The following is a 22,119-nucleotide window of genomic DNA, read 5'->3' as shown; positions in this document are numbered from 1 at the left end:
GATAGTCTGTTATTGATAATCACACCTAGGTCTTTCTCTCTTTCTGATGTGTATAGGGTTTTATTTCCTAACTTATAATCCCAATCAGGTCTTTTTCCACTTTTACCAAACTTGATTACATGACACTTGTCCACACTGAATTCCATTTGCCATGTACTACTCCATTCATGAAGTTTATTTAATTCTTCTTGTAGCTCCCTACAAGAGTCTGTGCTAGTAATTCTCCTTTGTATTTTTGCATCATCTGCAAACATATTCAGATAGCTCTCATTTCCAGTGTTACTGTTTATATCATTTATGTACACTAGAAACATGATTGGTGCCAGCACCGAACCCTGTGGTACTCCACTAGTCACTTCTTTCCATGATGAGTAGTTTCCTCTTAGTACTGTCCTCATTTCTCTTTTTATGAGAAAGTCTTGCATCCAACAAAACAGTTTGCCTCGAATTCCTCCTTGATGGTACAGCTTCCATAAAAGTCTTTGGTGTGGTACTGTGTCAAAAGCTTTCTTGAAATCTAAATAGATACTGTGTGTGTGTGTGTGTGTGTGTGTGTGTGTGTGTGTGTGTGTGTGTGTGTGTGTGTGTGTGTGTGTGTGTGTGTGTGTGTGTGTGTGTGTGTGTGTCCTATTTAACATCACGAAACAACTCCCTTCAGTCCAATTCCATTTATTTTTCGTTTCAATCACTATCCACTTTTTATTCTAACTTGGCCTAAAATTGACATCTCTTCATCTTCAATACCGAGTGGGCGCAATAGATTAACACTAAAACATGATGCTAGTCACGAAGAAGTGCCATGGAAAGGATATAAAGCCACATTACTGTCTCTGGCATCGGGCAACGTGAAATAAGCCGTGAAAGGACGAAATTCTTGGCCAGGTTAGTGTGAAGAGAGTATAGCCCACAAGACGATTTTATTCAGATTATGGCAGGCCTCTAGTAGTGAAGGAGTTAATGGTGGCTAGATATACCCCCCTCCACCTCAAAAAGTCATAGGGAAGAAAGAAAAATGTTGAGAAAGAAAAGGAAGAGGAAGCAAGAAAAAACAGGACAGAAAGAAAAGGAAGAGGAAGCAAGAAAAAAAGAGGAAGAAAGGAAGAGGGAGCAGGAAAAGAGAAGAGGAAGCAAGGAAGAAGAATGCAAGAAAAAAGATGAGGAAGCATGAAAAAGTAGAAGAAAGAAAAAGGAAGGGGAAAGCATGAAAAATGGAAACAAGAAAAAGTAGAGGAAGAAAGAAGAGGGAAGAACGGAAAGCAAGAAAAATTGGAGGCAAGAAAAAAGAAGTGGAAAAAAAAGAAGAGGAAGCAAGGAAAATGAAGAGGAAGCAAGGAAGAAAGAAGAGGAAGCAATAACAAAGAAGAGGAAGCAAGAAATCATGAGGAAACACGTCTTGGGCTTGAAGGAGGTTACGAGTAGTGTGTCTGGGTGGCCTGTTTCCTGCCTTCCTCCTACTTACATAAATACCAGGCCAGATTACCGCTGATTAAAAACGATAACAACCCGGAACTAGGACCGACCGGCACACCACTCTCTCTCTCTCTAGCAATCTTTTGTAGTTACTCCCTCATACTCGCTTTACGTTTTCTCTAATGAATTTCTGCACTTCGTTTCCTTACACCAATTTCTTGCTTGTCCTTCAGCGACAATGTTATCCGGTGTGTTGGGGTTTGTGCTAAATGGTAAATATTCTACATAAAATTGTGTAGTTACTCCCATATAACTGCCACTGGGTCTCTCCACGAACCGGGGGAGGGGGAGGGGAGATAAGGAACGGGGAGGCCAAAGGCACAGCTCTTTTTAGAAGGTGTTAAGTATCTCTGTAGGCTGGTGTATTTTCTAAGTCTCTAGGCCCAATTAGGTTCATAGTATTCCCAAATTTCAAACATGAAAGAAGGGGTCTGAAGCCTCCCCCCTCCCCCACCCTCGCCTCCCGTACCTGGCCATTTATCTATCTATCTATCTATCTATTGCCAGACTCCTCAATCCCGTTCGGGGTGGCCACAAACAAATCGCCTCCACGTCGCCCTGTCACCCGCCATTTCACTGTCCTCCTCCCAACCCACACACCCCCTCTCTCATATACCTCTCCACCCCATCCCTTCATCTCATCCTCGGCCTCTCCCTCCCTCCACCTCACTCACATACACTCTCTTCGTCAGTCTTTCACCCTCCATCCTCTCCACATGGCCAAACCACCTCAGTGTGTTCCTCATAACGCTTCCTATCACATCCACATCCACACCACAACGCTCCTTTATATCCTCATTTGACAGCCTGTCTCTCCGTGTGACTCCACAGGCTCCTCTTAGATAACTTATTTCCACTGCTCTCACTCTTGACTTGTGTCCTTCCAGCAACGTCCAAGATTCACTTCCATACGTTAGAGATGGTATCACAATACTGTCACGTAGTAACTTTTTCACTTCCATGCTCACTTCCCTGTTTCTTATCACTGCTTTCAAGGAACCAGCAACCTTTCTTCCCTGCTGTACCCTTTCAAGCACTTCACCCTCCAAACCTCCATCCTTACTCATCACACTACCCAAGTACTCAAACGTACTCACATTTTCCAATTCCTCACCATCCAACCTCGCTGTACATTCACTGACTTCACCTCTCTCAAAGACCATCACTTTACTCTTCCCTACATTCACCTTTAGATTCCGTTTCTTGCACACTCTCCCAAACTCATCCACCAAGCCTTGCAGCTCTCCTTCGTCTTCACTCAACAACACAGTATCATCTGCAAACAACAGTACAGGGAGTTTCCAAACACTACCCTCTCTCACCAGGGCCACTCCACCATCCACTACCCTACCTTGTACCTCTTTTATTACCTCATCCATGTACAGATTGAATAACCATGGAGACATGACACATCCCTGTTTCAACCCAACCTTCAGAGAGAAAAATTCACTCAGTTCACCATCCACTCGCACTGCAGCCTTAGCACCATCATACATACTCTTCACAGCATTCAACAACTTTCCATCTACTCCATATATTCTTAATACTTTCCACAATCCTTGTCTATCCACCCTGTCATATGCTTTCTCCAAATCCATGAAAGCCGCATACAACTTCTTTCCCTTCTCTAGAAACTTTTCCACTAAAGATCGAAAAATGAATATCTGATCTACACAACCTCTTCCCTTCCTAAAGCCTCCCTGTTCTTCTCCAACTAATTCCTCTGTTCTTTCTCTAACTCTGTCAATAAGTATCCTACCATACACTTTTCCTATTACACTAAGAAGACAAATGCCCCTATGATTACCAAACACTTCTTTTTCCCCTTTTCCTTTGTACAAGGGAATAATTATACCTGACTTCCAATCCTCCGGGACTCTGCCTTCCTCCCAGGCCAATCTGCACATCTTCCACATCCATTCTACTACTATCTCTCCCCCATACTTCAGCATTTCACCACACACTCCATCAATTCCTGGAGCTTTCCCCAATTTCACTTTCTTCATTGCTTCCACAACTTCTATCCTACTGATTTCTTCCTGTCTTCTCACCTCCCTCCTTCTCCCAGCCATTCCCCAGCCACTTATACTCGCATTACTTCCATCCTCTATGTTCAACAATTCCTTAAAGTGTTCTCTCCATCTGTTCACTATTTCTCCCTTCTCCACTGGTATTCTACCATTTTTATCTTTCACTCCCCTGCTAACTTCACTTCCACCCTGTCTTATTCTTTTCACCTCTTTCCAGAACATTTTCTTACAGTCCCTCCACTTTACACTCATATTCCTTCCAAATTCCTCATCTGCTCTCTTCTTACTTTATACTTGTGCCTATTTGTGCTTTATCGAATTTTGTGTACAGTTTATCCACTTGAACTTGACGGAAATTTTTGTCTTATTACGTTGGGCTGAAAAGATTTTTTAAAAAAGTACAAATAATAATATAAGGCTTTTTTTTTTTCCCTCTGATGCATGGGACAACTCAGGTACTCCATTCCACCTAACACCAGACGATTTCATTCAACTGGAGGTGAGTCATAGGAGCCTGGATATTTGTACCATGAGCCCTCTCACGGTCGGGACAACTCTTCCATTTTTCCTGTGATCACCAGACGATTTTATTAAGCTGAAAGTAAGTCATAGGCGTCTGGAGAGATGACAGAAAAGAATGGATTTTGTTAGAAATATTTGTCGTTAAAAACAGCGTCGGGAAGTACTTTTTGAGTGACTTTAGCAACCTGAGATAAGAGAAAAATATATATATGTGTGTGTGGCGTTAATGTTCAAAATTACCTACCAAGAAATATGACGACAGGGAGTATTTTGTAAGATATAATACCAAGAAATACGGAAATGATTCACCGATTAATAATCCTAGAAAACACGGAAATACTGCCTTGATAACAGTGTGTGTGTGTGTGTGTGTGTGTGTGTGTGTGTAAAACCTAACCCAACCCAACTCATTTTAAGCCAATGCAACCCAACGCAATCCGACCCAACCAACACAAACAAAGCTAACCAAACCCGCATCAACCCAATCCAACCCATCCTATCCCAGCTCAACGCAGTGCAACCCAACCCAATCCATCCGAACTCAACCCAACCCATGCTAACCTAACCCTCTGGACATTCATCTTTTCTTACAAACTGCTTACGCTCTTAAAAATTAAATACTGAATAAAATGTATACAGAAAAAAAAAAAAAGGGAAAAAGTAACTATATTTCCGATTCCTTATTATAGGTGACATACAGGAGGCTTCGTAACGCCTCGTCCTAAGCGACTTATTTTGCATACTACTGTACACCTCGACATGCTCTCGTGCGTTATTTATGTAGTTTTAATATCGATACCATTTGCACCATTAGCAGACACATGTTATTAAAGTGTAATGGGCAAAATAAATCGCTATGGTGGAAGTGTCACGAAATCTAGTCACCTGGAATACGACCCTCTGAGGAGGAGGAAGGAAGAGGAGGAGGAAGAACAGGAAGAAGGAGTAGGAGGACGGAAGAACAGGAAGGAGTAGGAAAAGGAAGAACAGGACGAAAGAGTAGGAAGGGGAAGAAGAACAGGAAGAAGGAGGTGGAGGATGAGAAACAGGAAGGAGGAGGTGGAGAATGAGAAACAGGAAGGAGGAGGAGGAGGAGAAGGAGGAGGAGAAACAGGAAGGAGGAGGAGAAGGAAGAAGAGGAAAAAGGACGAGGTGGAAGAAGAACAGGAAGAGTAGAAGATAGAAGAACAGGAAGAGTAGAAGGTAGAAGAACAGGAAGAGTAGAAGGTAGAAGAACAGGAAGAGTAGAAGGTAGAAGAACAGGAAGAGTAGAAGGTAGAAGAACAGGAAGAGTAGAAGGTAGAAGAACAGGAAGAGTAGAAGGCAGAAGAACAGGAAGAAGGAGGAGGAGGAAGAACAGGAAGGAGGAGGAGGAAGAACAGGAAGGAGGAGGAAGAATAGGAAAAGGGAGGAGGAGGAGGAGGAAGAACAGGAAGGAGGAGGAGGAGGAGGAAGAACAGGAAGAACAAGGAGGAAGAAAATTACTCGAGACGGTTCTATAAGCTTCTTGTTCAGATTTCTTCCAGCTGAACAAAATCCTCTGGTCAGTCGAAAAAAAAAAATCGCAGCAAAAAGATCTATCCCACGAATTCGTTTTTTTTTTTTTTTTTTTAGCTTATTTTACTGAGTCCAGACGATTTTCTTCAGCCAGGGAAGACCTCGCACTGAAGAGATTAATGAAGGTTTTAAATCCCTCTAGTTGTAAAAAGGACCTTCGAAGTAAAAGAAAAAAAATCTGAAGACGATTACAATGAAACACACACACACACGTTATGGTAGTAAGTTAAGAAATGCCGAGTTTGATCCCATACCCGGATCTGACACACACACACACACACACACACACACACACACAGTCAGTGTAGAGTGAAGATATGCTGAGTTAGATCACACACACACACACACACACACACACACACACACACACACAAGGTCAGCGCAGAGTGAAGATATTATGCTGAGCTGGATCACACACACACACACACACACACACAAGGTCAGGGCAGTGTGAAGATATTATGCTGAGTTGGATTATACACACACACACACACACACACACAAAGGCAGGGTAGAGTGAAGGTATGCTGAGTTGGATCACATATCCGGATCTCACACACACACACACACACGTTACGGCAGGATGAGTGAGAGTGAAGAAATGCCGAATTAAGACATCTACCCGGATCTGAGGTGACCTGTGTGGCATACCTTATCAACCCATGCCAGTGTTATCAGCAGCCTGTTATCTTATCAGTGCCCAACGTAAGCCCGACTCATGCTATACTCCTTTCACCGTAGCTTGGCACTCAGCTTCGTCCTTCGGCAGCTTATTTCACGTATTTCATGTAATCAGTATGGACGGTGGGTGTTAGAGCCGAAATGGTGACATGTAGAGGTGTGCAGTACGTAGGAGGACTACTGGGCCTTGAAAGCAGGCTGTGGAGTTTATGCCCAGAGTCGGTCACCAAAAAAAAAGAAAAGAAAAAGAAAAAAAAAAAATCAGTGGCAGATGGGTGATGCTACGACTCTACATCCTTGCCATAGCACTCCGTGACTAACCTCACATTATAGTGTTTACTGTTGCAACTATGCCCGGTTCAAGCTATACTCCTTTCACCGTAACTTTGCACTGAGCTTAGTCCTTCGGTAGCTTGTTTCACGCATTTCAGTGGCAGAAGGGTGATGGTACGACTCTACATCCTTCCCACAGCACTTCTGTTTTACGAAATGACAGAGATCTTGACTGACAAACTGGAGACTTACCACGACTAAAGTTTGGTACTACTGTCAAAGCGTAACCAAACTCTCTCTCTGTTTTGATGTCAAAGTACACCCAGACTTTGTACCAGATAGACGCTACGTTCTCTCCCTCTCTCTCTCTCTCTCTCTCTCCTGATGTCAAAGTATATCCAGACTTTGTACCAGATAGATGTTACCTTCTTTCTTCTCGCCCCCACTGTAGTTTCTCTAATAGTATTTTTCTTTTCTTTTTCAGATGCGGTTATTGGCGGTGGTGGTGGTCCTAGCTGCGAACCACTGCCTCACAGGTAAGAGAGAGAGAGAGAGAGAGAGAGAGAGAGTGAGTTTGTGTGTGTTTGCGTGCATGCGTCTAAAAAAAAAAAAAATGGCATAATCCACACCCTCGCCTACCCAGTTTTAGCAATTACAAACTTTACACCTCCTTTATGTCACTTAATCCTTCTCAGTTAATCCGGTCACCCCAGAGATGTATTCCTGACTAAATCCCATGCTTTTTACAGACGATTTTCTTTACCTGTGAGATTTATGAATAAAGAGCTCATTAACCCCGCTTCAACATGGGATAAGGCGGCTTTCCTGTGCTGAGTAAAATCGTCTGAAGGCAGCAAGAATAAATGAGTCTATTATTATTATTATTATTATTATTACCATCATCATTATTATTATTATTATTATTATTACCATCATCATTATTATTATTATTATTACCATCATCATTATTATTATTATTATTACCATCATCATTATTATTATTATTATTATCATCATCATTATTATTGGAGGGGTTAGGTGATCTGCTACCTAAAGGGACTGGATTTCGAACCCTAGGCTGGGCTAGGGAACAGTTTGATCTGAAAAACAAAGCTTTTTTTTTTTTTTTTTTTTTTTTTTTTTTTTTACTGAGGGGTTAGAGAGGTAATCTGCTGTCTAAAAGGACAGGATTTCGAACCCTTGATTGCAGCAGGGAACAGTTTGATGATCTAAATATCGTAAAAAGTAATCTATATTGTTAAACACACACACACACACACACACACACACACACAAATGCCTAGATAAAAGGAAAAATTTAGACTGGATATTCTTGAATCACGTTATGCTATGCTATTGGGCTGAGAGTGAGGCTTTTATTAAATGTGGCTTTGGAGATTTACAAACATTTTCTCCCTGGCGATTTATTGGGCACCTTACACTTCAATTTCCTTTTGTTTGTTACTGACACATATCACTACCATAACACCTCCTCCTGGGTGAATTATTCTGTACAATACACTTAAACAGCCTTTTGTTTGTTGTCGACGCAAACGTCTATCGTAACGCCTCAACCTGGGAGGTTTATTCTGTACATAGCCTACACCCAATACAGTATCCTTGTTTGTTACTTATGCAAACTACTACCATAACACCCTCTCTTAAGTGATTTATTCTGTACAGTGCACCTCAATATCCATTTGATCATAACTGATTTCAGACTGTCGGAAAAAAAAAAAAAAAAAAAAACTAACCACACAAGCTAAGCAAATCGTCAAGAAATAAGTGTTACGAACGGTCCTACGCTACTTACAATTCAGCCATGAGATTTGTGATTCCATAAAGGTCCTGACATAAAGATGCCACCAACAGCCTTGTTTAACAGGGTGTACTCACCTTTGTATTAAGATTGTATGAGTGGCTGGAAATTTGTGCTACTCCTGTACTCTCCTGTCCTTCTTATTTACACTTCGCCAGTATGAGGTTGGGTTAATCCTTGCAATCACTCTCCATCAGGGTGGGTTCGGTCCTGCAATGGATATAATATTTACGGCGTGATGGATGCTGAATAATAGTAACAAAATAATAATAATAATAAAAATGGGTGCATAACAGCGCAACAAGTGGGGGGGGGGGGGAGAGGGAACCAGCTTGGACTGAACTGGGCAGAGCAAATCAATGAAATGGGGTGGGTAGATACAAAGGGGTGGGGCAAGGAAAACGTGGAAGGGAAAATGAAAATGAAGGCAAGGGAACAGAAAAGTGGGCGGGGTAGTGAAGAGGTGGGAAAGGTGTCAGTGACTGGATGCAACACAGCGGTGAGGGGTGGGCGCACACATGAAAATTATACTCATTTCTCTTATACAGAAATCCCTCAATTATCCGACATCATAAGAGCCATGGGCACGTTCAGATATGGTCGATGTCTGGATACGGAACAATAAAATTCAGACCCTACCTATATGTACAAGATCCCTCCTAATTTTGGCAGCATTCTTCGGCCTTATAGTTATTTAGACATCAAAACACACATGGGAATATCCGGTATAATGCTAGACACTAAGAAAACAATGCATAAAGAACAAAAATCCACAAAATAATGAAGAAGACGAATGTTGCAAAAAGAATTTTAATAGCTACTGTACTGTATTGTACAGTACTTACCACCCAGTGAAAGGCGGACAGGCATCATAACCCACTAGCCTGTACAGTAGCTGGTGTACAGTAATCCCTTGTAGTCTAATGGCTAACATAATCACTTAAGAAATGTCAGAAAACTCCTCCTCCACCTGTTGGAGCTGGATGATGAGTGGGGACATGCGGTACCCGCCACTGAACACAGCGTTGTCATGTCTCTAACAGCCAGCCAGGCAACTCTGACCATTCGGTAGGGAGGCGGAGGGCCTTTTGCTCAGCTGGTGGACTAGGGTCTATTACTCACGCACGGCCCGTGATGCTGGCCGGCCAGCCAGGTGACTCTGACCATTCGGTGAGGAGGCAGACAGCCATATATGCTCGTCTGGTGGGTTAGGATCTATTACCCACGCGCGGCCCAAGAGGCAGGCTGGCTGCCCAACTGATTTTTTGAATGTGTAGGCCACTCTAATTGGCAACGTCGGAAATTTTACGTTCAGACATGGACAAAGATTTCAGATACTGACAATACAGCCAAGGCCTAACATTCGGATACGGAGCATGTCCAGATATTGGGGGGGGGGGGGGGGGCAACCGGATAATTGAGGGATTACTGTAATAATGACATGGGGGGGGGGACGGTTGAAAAAAGGATAGGGTGGGTGAGGGATGAGTAGGTGTGATGATAGGTTGAAGGGGGAACACACCATGTGATATGGACATTGTGGGTTCTTCAGCAAAGATGTGGCGATGGTAATTTCAAAACTGGATAAAAGTCTCCGATGGTTGCAAGAACAAAACACACACAATCATCCTTCAGGTGTTCAAATGCCCTTCTTCAGGTGTTCAAATGGGAAGGTGGTGGTTCAATTGGTAGAGAGGTGGCCTGCAGTCCTACCGGACCCAGGTTCAAATCAATGCTGGAGCAGGGAACAGTTTAAGGATTTCAATTTCATAAAATCAGACTTTACTGATTTACGAGAAGACACGCCAACATGTTGTAAAAATACCCCCACTAATACCAATACACCAGTCCTGTATGTGGCTTGAGAGTAACATTAGAATATGGTGCTAGTCGGGAGGCAGTGCGATGGAAAGAGCTGTAATATTACTCTGCCGGTAGGGTGTAAGAGAAGAAAGATTCGTATATGTGCTCGTATTCTCTTCGTGTAAGGAAGCTCCTTAACATCTCTTCATCAGTGATTTATTTCTGGATATGGCAGGTTCATGTTCCTCTGTACATTATTTTTGCAGAGTATGGTGATACTGGAAGGTTTTTAATTCAACACAGAAGAGAGGATGGTATGATAAACAAAATCACTTACGTATAGGTGACTGGAGGCTTCCGACAAGAATATGGTGGTGTTGCAGGACGCTTCGTGGCACCTCTTCCTAAGCCATTTATTTGGCATATAATACCTCAGCATTCACTTGTATGCCATTTATTTTGTTTTAATACAGTTTGTATCAATACCACACAAGAGGATGTTTAACCCCTAACCACGGGGCGTCACTTTCGTGACGCTTGGGAGCAAGGGATCATACCGCGGGGCGTCACTTTTGTGATTCTGTGTTATTTTGAATTCGCCCGGGTTTTCAAGTGGTGGCTTGTATCATCTATCAATACTGCCAATGTCCAACACTAGTCAGCACTCCTAATCTCATCTGTACTCCCATCCACTGTTGACAATTTAGCCATTTCTCCCTGTTCTTGACTCCCCTCCCTACCTCCCCTCCATTACCCTCTCCTCTCGCCTGCCCAGCCACACTGTGCTAAGTAAATCTTCCCCAGAATTTTCTACTGATTTCATCCACTGAAATAAGCTCTATGCCCTATTCTATCTATCTATCTATCTATAGCCCGACGCCCTAATCCCGCAAAGGGTGGCCGCAGACAAAACGCCTCCAAGTCACTCTGTCACCCACCATTTGACTCCCCTCCCCCCAACTCACCCCCCCCTCCCTCATATACCTCTCAACTCCATCCCTCCACCTCATCCTCAGTCTACCCCTCCCTCTCCCCCCCTCCACCTCACCTACATACACCCTCTTAGTTAGTCTTTCATTATCCATCCTCTCCACATGTCCAAACCACCTCAGTGTATTTCTCCTAATCTTTTCAACCTATTCTTATACCAAATAATATATACAAAAAAGAAATAAGGTAAGTGATAGTGCCATACAACTGGAATTGGCTAATTATCACCTGACAACACCTCACGTGCACTTATTCACTAATTTTCCCTGCTTATTTCCCCTTGATATATGCCGTATAATCTATTCTCTTAATAAAAATATATATAAGAAAGGAGGGGAGAAGCCTAAGTGATATTTACATTCACCTGGAACTACCTAATTTATTATGTATTGTCTAGATTTCCTGCCAATCATTTCATAGTGTATATATTAGCAGCTGTCATCAGGCTGAGATTGGCAGTGTTGCACTCCTCCTAGGCCACCACAGCATTCAGTTTACTGTCATCTTTCAAGGTGAAACCATGTCGGATTCGCGCCTGTCCAATTCCGCTGCTTTTTAGCCCCATGCAAAGGGCCCTGTGACCTCTACCCCTACTAAACCTCGTGTGGAAAGGGGTAAAGGGCTAAGTGACTGCTGTGGAACGTGAACTGGCTAATTTATCAATGAAAATGATGGACAGTGACTACGATCATTCTGGTGACTAAAACAGCGAAGTGGAAATGTAAATAATGTGTAAACAGCAAGTGAAAGCAATGAATGTAAATATAAGTGAACAGTGGAAAATAGTTTTATAAGTTACTGCAAGTGACACTACATAACACAGTGTAAATAAAATGTAAATGAGTAGTAATATAAGAATATAAGTATATATACTAGGAGTAATGAAAATGAAAGTTTCACTCTAGCATGTATGAATACTATGAGTTATGAAAGTGGAAGTGAAAGTAACAGATTCACTCTCAACGCTAGTATACAGGACGAGAAAGTTCATTCATTCATTGCCAGACGCCATGTATCCCTAACAGGGTGGCCAAGGGCTTAGAGTTAATTGTTTTACAGGGAGGGGCACTAATCCTCCACCAACCCCACTTGACATGTAGGGAGAACGTTATGCCAACAGCATCTGGTGTTCCCAGGTGGTCACCCATCCAAGTACTAACCAGACCCAACGTTGCTTAACCTCGCTGATCGGACGGGAAGCGGTGTACTCAACGTGGTATAGCCATTGGCATCAGTGAATGCTACATATTTTACTGAAAGAGAAATTGAATGCCTACAGTGACAATAAACTACTATTACTGAAGGACACTTATGGATAAAGACAGCAGATATATAAAACTGTTATATAGTAATAGAAATATAAAGTGTGAGGCTGGTAGTATTAAACAACCTCTTCCCCTTCCCGCGAAGCATCTTCGGGAAGAGGCTCTTCCCAGTTTGGTACCTTTAAGCCCTGGCCGAACAGCCTCTTCCCCGAAAGAGACTACGGAAGGGTAGGTATGCTGCGGGGGTGCTCTCTGGGAGAGAAATCGTGAGATTGGTACGCCGGAGGAGCGCATGTTTGCCGTCATTTGTTTTATGTTTACTCTCTCGTGTGATATATTGCAAAAATAATATGCTAAGTCTGATAAACAATGTCTCCGAATCAGTCCAATGGTAGGAAATAATTTTAATACTTGATACTTTAATACTTGAGAGGGGGTCCAATGGTGGTTAGGATTACGGCAACTAGAATTTAGCGGTTTTGTTTGGCGGTTCAGTTAGGTTAGAAATAGGTTAGTTTAGATCAGGTCAGGTTATCTGACAGACTTGTACACTATTCCACTTTTCATTACTGTCTTCAGGAAGGTAAGCACATGGTATAATTTTAGGCAGTGATTAGGATTACGGCAGTTAGAATTTATCGGTGAGTTCCGTAATCCTAACCACGGTTAGGATTACGGCAGCTAGAATTAAGTTGTTTGGTTTGGTGGTTCAGTTAGAAACAGGTCAGGTTAGGTCAGGTCAGTTTTGGTTAGGTTAGGTTAATACTGCTACAGTTCAGCTTCAACCGCTAGAATTTAGCAGTCATGTTTGGTTTTTCTGTTGTGTTAGAAATAGGTTAGGTTATTTAGGTTAAGTTATGGCTACCGTAAAAAGGAAGTGATTAGGATTACGGCCGCTAGAATTTAGCGGCGATGGCAGTAATCTAACAACGGCCTTAAATATACCACGTGCTTGCCTTTCTGAAGACAGTAGTGAAAAGTGGAATGGTTTACAAATCTGTTACATAAAGTGCTCTCGGAAATAAGTTGTGAAGTTGCCTGGATCACCACTGTATGAGACACAGGTAACTTGGGAATGATAGAAGTCAACGACTGGGCTGTGCGCATGTAGCTGTCACTGAGCTCTATAGTGGTAGCAGTAGTTTGATCGTAAATGGGTAGCACTAGTCTCCTAAAAATCTATAAATAAAGATAGTAACACACACACAAAAATGATAACAAAATTTTAAAAAATTGCAAATGCATTTCGTGAATGTAAAGGTACTAACTAGTTACATGAATATGATATCAGTATAAAAAAAGATACAAAGATATTTGGGAAGAGGCGGGTGATGCTCCTGCTTCATATTCCAGTACTTTCAACCCCGAGAGACCTCTTCGTGCGCCGTACGAGGAACCTCTTCGCTTCAAAACTACGGTTGGCGCGACGAAGAGTTTGCTCGTGCGAAGAGATAGTTTAATACTACCAGCCCGAGTGTTTTTATGAATAATAAATGACAGAATACCAGCGGCGAATGAGCACAAGTGGGAAGCTGGTACACGCTTGTAATTTTCATTGCTTTCAATTTTTTTTTTTTTTTTTTTTTTTTTTTTTTTTTTTTTTGAGTATGGATTCCAAACTATTTGAAAATCACAGAATAGTGTTTCTAGTAATAATATCAGGCTATGGTAATCATATTACGGGGTGTCGGTAAGTGTAAAGTGGAGACTTCATTACCCAACTTCAGAAGTCTCCACAAGTCCTACGGTACTTGACGAAGGCTCAACAAACATCCCATGAGAAAGCTAAAGGTATGTGCCATATGCATATGTAATTATAATATTCAAGGACTAATAACTGATTTTTGGCAAATATTTTTACAAAGTCTGTCGGAGCGCGAATATCACCACGGGACACGCAAGTCGAGCCAAAACAACTCCGCGGTTTAGGGGTTAAGTGTAATTTGTTAAATAAATCGCTCCCGAAGAGGTGCTACGAAATTTCCAAAGCCAATTAGAATATGACCCTAAAGCCTTACTGCTCTGTTCCTCTGTTTCATAAATACCACCACAATTATTATTATTATTATTATTATAATGCCTAATGCTTGTAAAATGTGAGAGAGAGAGAGAGAGAGCGCGTGTGTGTGTGTGTGTGTGTGTGTGTGTGTGTGTGTGTGTGTGTGTGTGTAAAACCTCAGTTTGGGTGGGAAACAGCAAGAACTGGATGATGATGATAATACTTTTATTATCATTTCAGGCGCGTGGGATGATCCGTTCCGAGCATCTAATTGCTACACTGACGTAACCCTGGACCGGCTCGATGAACGTATGCCCCTCAGCATGGCCAACCTGGTGGCTCTGATTGAAAAAATGGAGCGGGAACACACGTATATGAATCCTGAGAAGGTGGCCGAGGCGTTACTGCTCAGGTGAGATGGAGTGGTGGGCAGGGAGGGGACGAGTGGGAAGCAGGAAGGTGAGGCAGGCAGGGTTGGGAGCAGGTAGGTGAGGCAGGCTAGAGTGGGAGGCAGGCTGAGGTGTGAGGCAGGCACAGAAGGGATGCTGATAAGGGAAGGGGGGGGGGGGAAGCAGGTGTGGAACTCTACATAAATAAATGCATGAATACATAAGGAAAGGCTTATGATTCAAACATATCAACTACACAAAGGTCATTAAGCAGACAGTCAATTTTTGCCAAGGCTTAATCTTCCCCTTGAATACAAGCAACCATCAAATTTACATCCAGGTCTCCAGTTGTAATGCTGGGTGATGAGCAAGAGGGAAACAAACCTTACCTAACAGTCCAACGGGCTTGAGAATATGAAAGAGATGGTTACGTCATGGGAAAAAGAGGTCATTGCAGATTAAGGACAGAAATGCCAGGCTGCTTTTTACCTCCCTTCAACCTGGTGATATGTATAACTTAACTAACAAAAATGAAGTGGAATACTGAGTTTTTGTCTATTTTTTCAAGACGTCATCAAGTTAATACACGTACAGGTTAAAATACATATCACCCATACTCATTAAAAGGCCGCTTTTGGAGGCCTTTCTGCTCACTATCAAAAGGCAAGAAATGGGTCATAACTCAGGAACCGGTGGCCCAACTGGACTGATGTTAGAGCATTTTAACGGTACCTTGCTACAACAAAGATTGCACTACGATGCAGTTTTCGATGTGTTACAGTAACTTCAATGCTGACAGAGACAGTGATCCGCCTAAAGGCTGCTGAAGCCACTCGATGCCAAAAGACCAGAAGTGAGTCATAACTCGGGAACCAGTGGCCCAACTGGACTAGAAGTTGTTCTACTCTTCAAGTTACAGCATTTTAGTGGTACCTTGCCCTGACAATAATTGCACTACAATAAGCCGTTTTTGCTGTGTCTGGGCAACAAATGGACAAATCAACTAACATACAGAAAACGGATCATTATAATACAGATACACTGTACTGGATGCATTTGTGATTTTTTCTTAAATTTCTGGTGACATGTATTTCTTTTCGGCTTATGCTTTCTGCCAAAAAGATTATTTGACACAGCCCCTAGAACACAAACCCCAGGTGAATTCCACCCGATCCACATGACGTCATTGCCATTGTGTATGGTTCCCGTGCTCCCAGGGTTACCAGTCCTCCAGTAGCTTCATTTGGCAGCCAGTTATGGTAGAGGAAGGATACACCATCACTGTCTGCATGTGGGTCTCTGCTGTACGCCTTGGTTCGTAGGTGTAAAGGTTAAAAACCAAAGTGAACATCGGGTTTCTACCACAGCATAGGGGCATGGCAACCCCTTCAGTGGTGTCCCAAAGGACCTGGGAAGACATGGGAGGTTTTCCAAAGGCATATGCTGAATTCTGGGGTGTGTGTGATTTTTTCATGAAACAAGCCAAAATTTCCCTACTTTTAGTCACTATTTTTATTACTCAGTTTCCATAACAAGGTTATGTGATTTTCAATCCTTTGTAATGTTAACTTAAAGAACAAAGCCTAAAGTTCCTTCTTGTATATTTATTTTATCAAAGCTCCTTATTTAGTATTTTTTTCCAATTTTTCAATTTCGGGTGAAAAACACCTGGGGTTTGTGACAGTGTTACTAGAAAGAAGGGTTTGTGTTCTAGGGTTAAGGGGTACTTCATAGTAATGGGGTTATGGGGGCTATGCTATCTAAACACTCCAGTTTGAAGTCACTCATAGCCTGAAAGATATTGTCTGGAGGTGGCACATATGAAATAAAAAAAATAAATGTCCTCAGACCGAAGGGATTTACTTCACCCAATGTTTGGATGGGAAAATATGTTTGGGAAGATGATAACCATGACAACGATGATATGATGATGATGATGATGATGATGATGATCCATTTGGTGTATGTTCTAAAGAGGTACACAATTTCTAACACCAGCTTTTTATCACCCGTATCCTCAGGTATCGCATCGATGGGACTACTTTCAACGATAGGATTGGGTCAGGTGGGAGTTTTACTGGAAAGGACCACAATGAAGCAGAGAAGCAGAAAATCATCAGGAAAGTGCTCAGTCCAGAGGAAGTGCTTCAGCAAGATACATTTGAACCTCGGGAAGAGGTGAGGCAGACTGGGCGACATGTGAAAGACTGTGGCACATAGGAGGACTGCTAGGATCCAAAGTCGGAAAATAAAGGGAGGGAAGGGGAAGGAGTGAATCTGGAGGGCAAAATAATGCATGGGAGAAACTAGCTACAGCCAGTCCTAATTTAAATTCTTTCACTTTGTTTCAACATTAATTTGGTGATGGATGGGCACCAATTTTTCTCTTAGGTTGTTTGTGATTCATTATACAGTTCCTCTGAAGCCAGAAATGAGTGTTTTTGTGCTTTTAACATCTCAATAATGAATCAGATCATATTTCCAAGTTGTTTCAGTAAAAAGAAGTATTTTGGCTAAACACATGAAATGAAGATTGGCTGAAGCTGGGAGAGAAGGACCTTTAACATCTTTCGACAGAGCAAGTAGTTTCTGTTTCATTCTTTCTCGGGCCACTCTACACTCCAGTTCCTGTATACAGTCTACATGCATTAAGCCAAATGCCTTGATTCTAGAGGGGGTGATGAATAAATCACCCCTGCATTCCCCTGTCCTCTTCCACTAGACTATCTTCTCTTCATCTTATACCATCATCATCATTCATGTACCTCTCCATCACATCCCTCCACTTCAGCCTCCCTCTTACCCTTTCTCTGTACACCTCACTCACATACACTCTGCATTCATACCACATGACAAAAGCATCTCTCCTTATTCCCACATCAAAGTATTGTAATATAAATTGAAAACATTAATGTCCAAAGAGAGTTAAATAATTATTTTAAAAATAAATTGTTTAGTTCTTTCCTTTTTTTTTTTCTTTTTCTGTCTCCAGCCAGGTACCTTAATCTCACAGAGGGTGGCCATGGACAAAACACCTCCACATTGCCCTATTCTGTCATTAGGTTATCCTATCTCCATCTCACAACATTCATAGCCATATACCCCTCCACCTCACTCATATACACTCCTCTCAATCACTCTCTCTACATTGTCACACCATCTGAGTGACATACTTCTAACACTTTCCAGAACATTCACTGAATCACACAACAATGCTTCCACATGTCAGCATTTGTATATATGTCTGTCTGTCTCTCCATGCAACTCAAGTTCCTCTCTTGTAACACTTTTCCACTCCTCTCACACCTGCCTTGTGTCCTTCTAACAAAGGCCAAGCTTGACATCCACAGCTGAATGTGGGGATCAAAATATCATAATGTAATGACTTTTATTGAGCTTAAATATACATATATTTTTTGCCATTAAATATTTCCTATGTTCTTGATACGTAAAAAATTAATATGTACATCAGCCAGCAAACACAGACTGTTAACTGCCTTCGTCATCACCATCAGTGCTGAAAAACCAACTTTTGACTTCCTTTTTACTGTCTAGTCCTTCCTGGTCGTCTGGTGGTTAGAACATCCCAGTCAGAGTAATGGGTTTAATCCCCAAGAGGTGACTAGGTGTATTTCTATATGTAATACCACTAAGGAAAGCAGGATGGTCATCTACCTTTAAATATAATGGATACTGGGAACCTAGCCTCAGGTACCTATATCCTGAAGATGAGATTGTTCATAACCATTTTTACTTTCCAGATATTCACCAATAACACTGCTAATGATGCCTCCTCTCATTCTTCTTCTAAGTTTTTTTTTATGCGAGGAAGAAGGAACTAAAGGCTGAGCCCGCATTAACGTTCCTTCCAAGAAAGAAACAAAAACAATACAAAAGAGAGCCAAATTCAAGATCCAGTACTAACTCATTTAATTCTCTTATCCACAGTGTTCGATGCACTTCATGCTGTCCCACAGTGTCGACCTCTACCCATTTAATGGCATTGATGAGAAGTGGGAGGCACAAGGATATCGCACTCGCAGGTCTGCTGGTAGTGTTGACCCTTCTGGCCAGTGAGTCTTGTGTGGGATGTCTTTTGTCTTTGAGGGACAAGGGACACATGGGGATGTAGTGCTACAATGTTTGGGGCAGAATTCTCGTCAGCTAAGGATGCTCCCTAGAACCTCTTACCATTTTTTTCTTTTCTAGCAAACGAATCTTTTTTATATATTACTTTTATACCATAGTCCAGTGTCAAAAAAACAAAAATACACAAGAGAACAGTAATGTGTTGTATACAAAATAAATCTCGAAGAATGAGGAGCCAAAGACTGCCTAAGCTGACAAGAATACAGGTTCTGGTGCCTGCAGAAAGGTAGAGCTGTTCAATGTGAGTTATGTACTGGTGTTGTGGAAATAAGGTGATATGGAAATAACCAGAAACTGGAAGAAAGGCAAGTAACAGGTGGATGGTTATATTATCCTTGAGAGGAACTGCCATGGGACTGGCATGGGTTCAAAAGCCCAGTAGTTGGCCCAATGCATCACTCCTAGTTGGGGGACTCTACCACATTTACAGAATCAAATTCTGGGGTGAGACTTCCAAACACGTATGCCAGGTACCCATTCTACACAACTACAACCTGGTCCCTGGGGTCGGCTGGACTCAATAGCTTTGGGTGGCAGCTTGGGCAGCAGCTGGCATGGAAGTACTCATAAAACTTCAAATTCAAACCCAAAGACCTAGGTAATGGTTGGTAACAGTTATGAATACAACCATTCAAAAATTTATCAACATAAGTTGTTGGTTGCTACCTGCCATTAACAAGTTATACATACATATATATACACATATTATATAAAGTGTTAACACATGGTACAGGAGCTATCAAGGAATGCCTTCACATGGAGGCACCAATAGAACGGGAGATTTACCTGGTTATAAAAACACCTCTCAATCCCCTCCCTATCTACAGAAAATGGGATAGTGGACTGCAGAATACAGGCAACTCTGGCCTGCAGTTCACCAGGCTCACATTTATATAAGTCTGGGGCTACTACTACCAGTTACAAATGCTTGCATAACCAAAGCTTTCAAAAATTAATGTGACAGTTTGTACAAATTTTTAAAGCTATTACTGGACAGTACAAGATACAAAGGTACAGTAGTATTCAAAATGGTTCAGTCTACATGTACAGTACTCATGGTAATCCTACGGCTTCTTCACAGACTTCTTTGTTTTTCTTTGCTGCTACTGGTGTTCCCTTGTGCTTCATACAATTTTTGCTGAGAATAATGTTAATATAGTATTAAGCTAAGTTCTTTGGTATAATGCTTTGTCAGAAACTAATGGCTGGGGGTGGGTTTGCAGGAGGTATGAGAGTCAAGTTCTAGAGGGACCTGGTTCTACATTCACTTTCCCCATAAGCTCAGCATGTCTTATAAGCAAGGTTTTTCCCGATCCCTGAAAGTGCCTCTGTGTGTGTGTGTGTGTGTGTGTGTGTGTGTGTGTGTGTGTGTGTGTGTGTGTGTGTGTGTGTGTTTACCTAGCTGTGATATACAGGAAATGAGCTACACTCGTTGGGTCCCACTTCTGTGTTCAACAAGTCAAAATTTGCTTTGAACTTGTTTAAGTTTTTGGACTTGATGATCTCTTTGTCCAGGCTATTCCACAGGTCAAAGCATTTATGTGGAAAACTGTACAGTATTTCTTGATATCCTTCAAGCAACTTGGCTTTTTCAATTTCTTTCCATGTCCTCTTGTTACTCTCTCATCCCATACAATTAGATCTTCCCTGTTAATTTTGCCTACTCCCATCATAGCCTTGAACACTGCAATCATGTTGCCCCCCTCTCTCTTCTTTCTTCTAAGGAAGGCAGACCCAGCACTTCTAGTCTTTCCTTGTATGATAGATTTGTCAGGCTCGGGACCATCTTGGTTGCTGTTCTTTGTATTCTCTCGCACTTGTTTGTATCTTTCTTTTTATGTGGTGACCAAACCACTGCTGCATATTCCAGTCTGGGGTGGATCATAGCCACTATCAGTTTTTTCATCATCTCATCCATGTACTGATATGACATTCTTACGTTTGTCAAGAGCTTATGTCTCTCAAACAATCTTGTTAATGTTTTTTGGGTGACAAATTATCCTGGACCAACACTACCAGGTCCTTCTTTTCTCTTGCTTTTGAGCCTGGTTTATTACCCATCAAATAATTCAGTGATGGCCTCTTGGTATTTTTACCCATTTCCAGTATTTTACGTTTTTTTGCATTAAACTTCATTTCCCATATCCAGCTCCAATCATGAATCCTATCCAGATCTTCCTGCAGCATTTTACAATCCTCTTCAATTTCTACTTTCCTCATAATCTTTGCATCACCTGCAAACAGACTTGTATAACTGTTCATTCCATCAACCATTTCATTTATGTAAATCAGGAACATTACAGGCGCTAGCACCAAGCTCTGCAGGACTCCACTTGTTATTTCCCTCTACCCTGACACACTATCCTTTAATACTGTCCTCATCTGTCTGTCTTTCATGAAGTCCCCCAACCACTGCAAGAGATTCCCCTTCAGTCCTCTTATGTGCTCCAATTTCCACATTAGTTGCCTATGGGGTACCTTGTCAAAGGCCTTCTCCAGATCTACACACACACGATCCACACAGTTCTCTTATGTCAATTATCTTTGAGTAGAAGCTCAGCAAATTAAAGACACACAACCTCCCGGTTCTGAATCCAAACTGACTTTCTGCAAACATCTCCGCCTCCTCCAGATATTTTATCCATCTGTCTTTCAGGATTCTCTCGCACAATTTTGCAACCATGCTGGTCTGGGATACTAGTCTATAATTCAGGGGTTCTTCCTTATTCCCTCCATTGTAAATTAGTACCACATTGGCCCGCTCCCATGCCCGAGGCACTTTCCCGTCTTCCAGAGAATTTACAAAAACTGTGTCTTATCTGCTAGTTGTTCTCTGCATTCCTTTAAGTACCCAATTAGACATTCCATCAGGTCCTGGGGCCTTCCTTACATCCTGAGTTTCCGGTAATTTATACACTTCCTGCACTTCCACTTTTTATCTTTTAACACTGCATTTCTAGTCACTCCCTCCCCCTCCACAAAATCACTTTCTTTAGTGAAAATCGATGGGAAGCATTTGTTCATTATTTCAGCTTGCATTACTGCATCTTTACAGACCTTTCCTTCTACTCTCAGCTTATTGATTCCTTCCTTTTGTTTCAATTTGCCATTAACAAACCTATATAACAATAGATTCTTCCTTACATTTGTCAATTATACCTTTTTCAAAGTT

The 22,119-nt window shown here is 41.9% G+C and overlaps 1 protein-coding gene and 1 non-coding gene across 2 annotated transcripts in view; one reads left to right on the top strand and one right to left on the bottom strand.

The window, feature by feature from the left end:
- Nucleotides 1-12,256: 12,256 nt before the first annotated feature.
- On the bottom strand, nt 12,257-12,375 carry LOC145396899 (5S ribosomal RNA). The gene has a single exon (XR_013896858.1). It is a non-coding gene; the product is annotated as a 5S ribosomal RNA (ribosomal RNA).
- Nucleotides 12,376-14,017: 1,642 nt separating this feature from the next.
- LOC145396828 (uncharacterized) overlaps nt 14,018-22,119 on the top strand; it is a 111,746-nt gene continuing 103,644 nt past the window's right edge. Inside the window, exons 1-5 of the mRNA XM_080270113.1 lie at nt 14,018-14,078; nt 14,650-14,821; nt 16,820-16,976; nt 18,747-18,871; nt 19,418-19,499. Coding sequence (XP_080126239.1) covers nt 14,018-14,078; nt 14,650-14,821; nt 16,820-16,976; nt 18,747-18,871; nt 19,418-19,499 — 597 coding nt within the window. The remainder of the gene's footprint in view (nt 14,079-14,649; nt 14,822-16,819; nt 16,977-18,746; nt 18,872-19,417; nt 19,500-22,119) is intronic.

The sequence above is a fragment of the Coenobita brevimanus genome, chromosome 39 (assembly GCF_032717465.1).
Source record: "Coenobita brevimanus isolate Jiangsu-jjx chromosome 39, ASM3271746v2, whole genome shotgun sequence".
Lineage (NCBI taxonomy): Eukaryota > Metazoa > Arthropoda > Malacostraca > Decapoda > Coenobitidae > Coenobita > Coenobita brevimanus.
The sequence above is the reverse complement of the archived record's forward strand: the minus strand, read 5'-3'. Positions and strand labels throughout refer to the sequence as shown.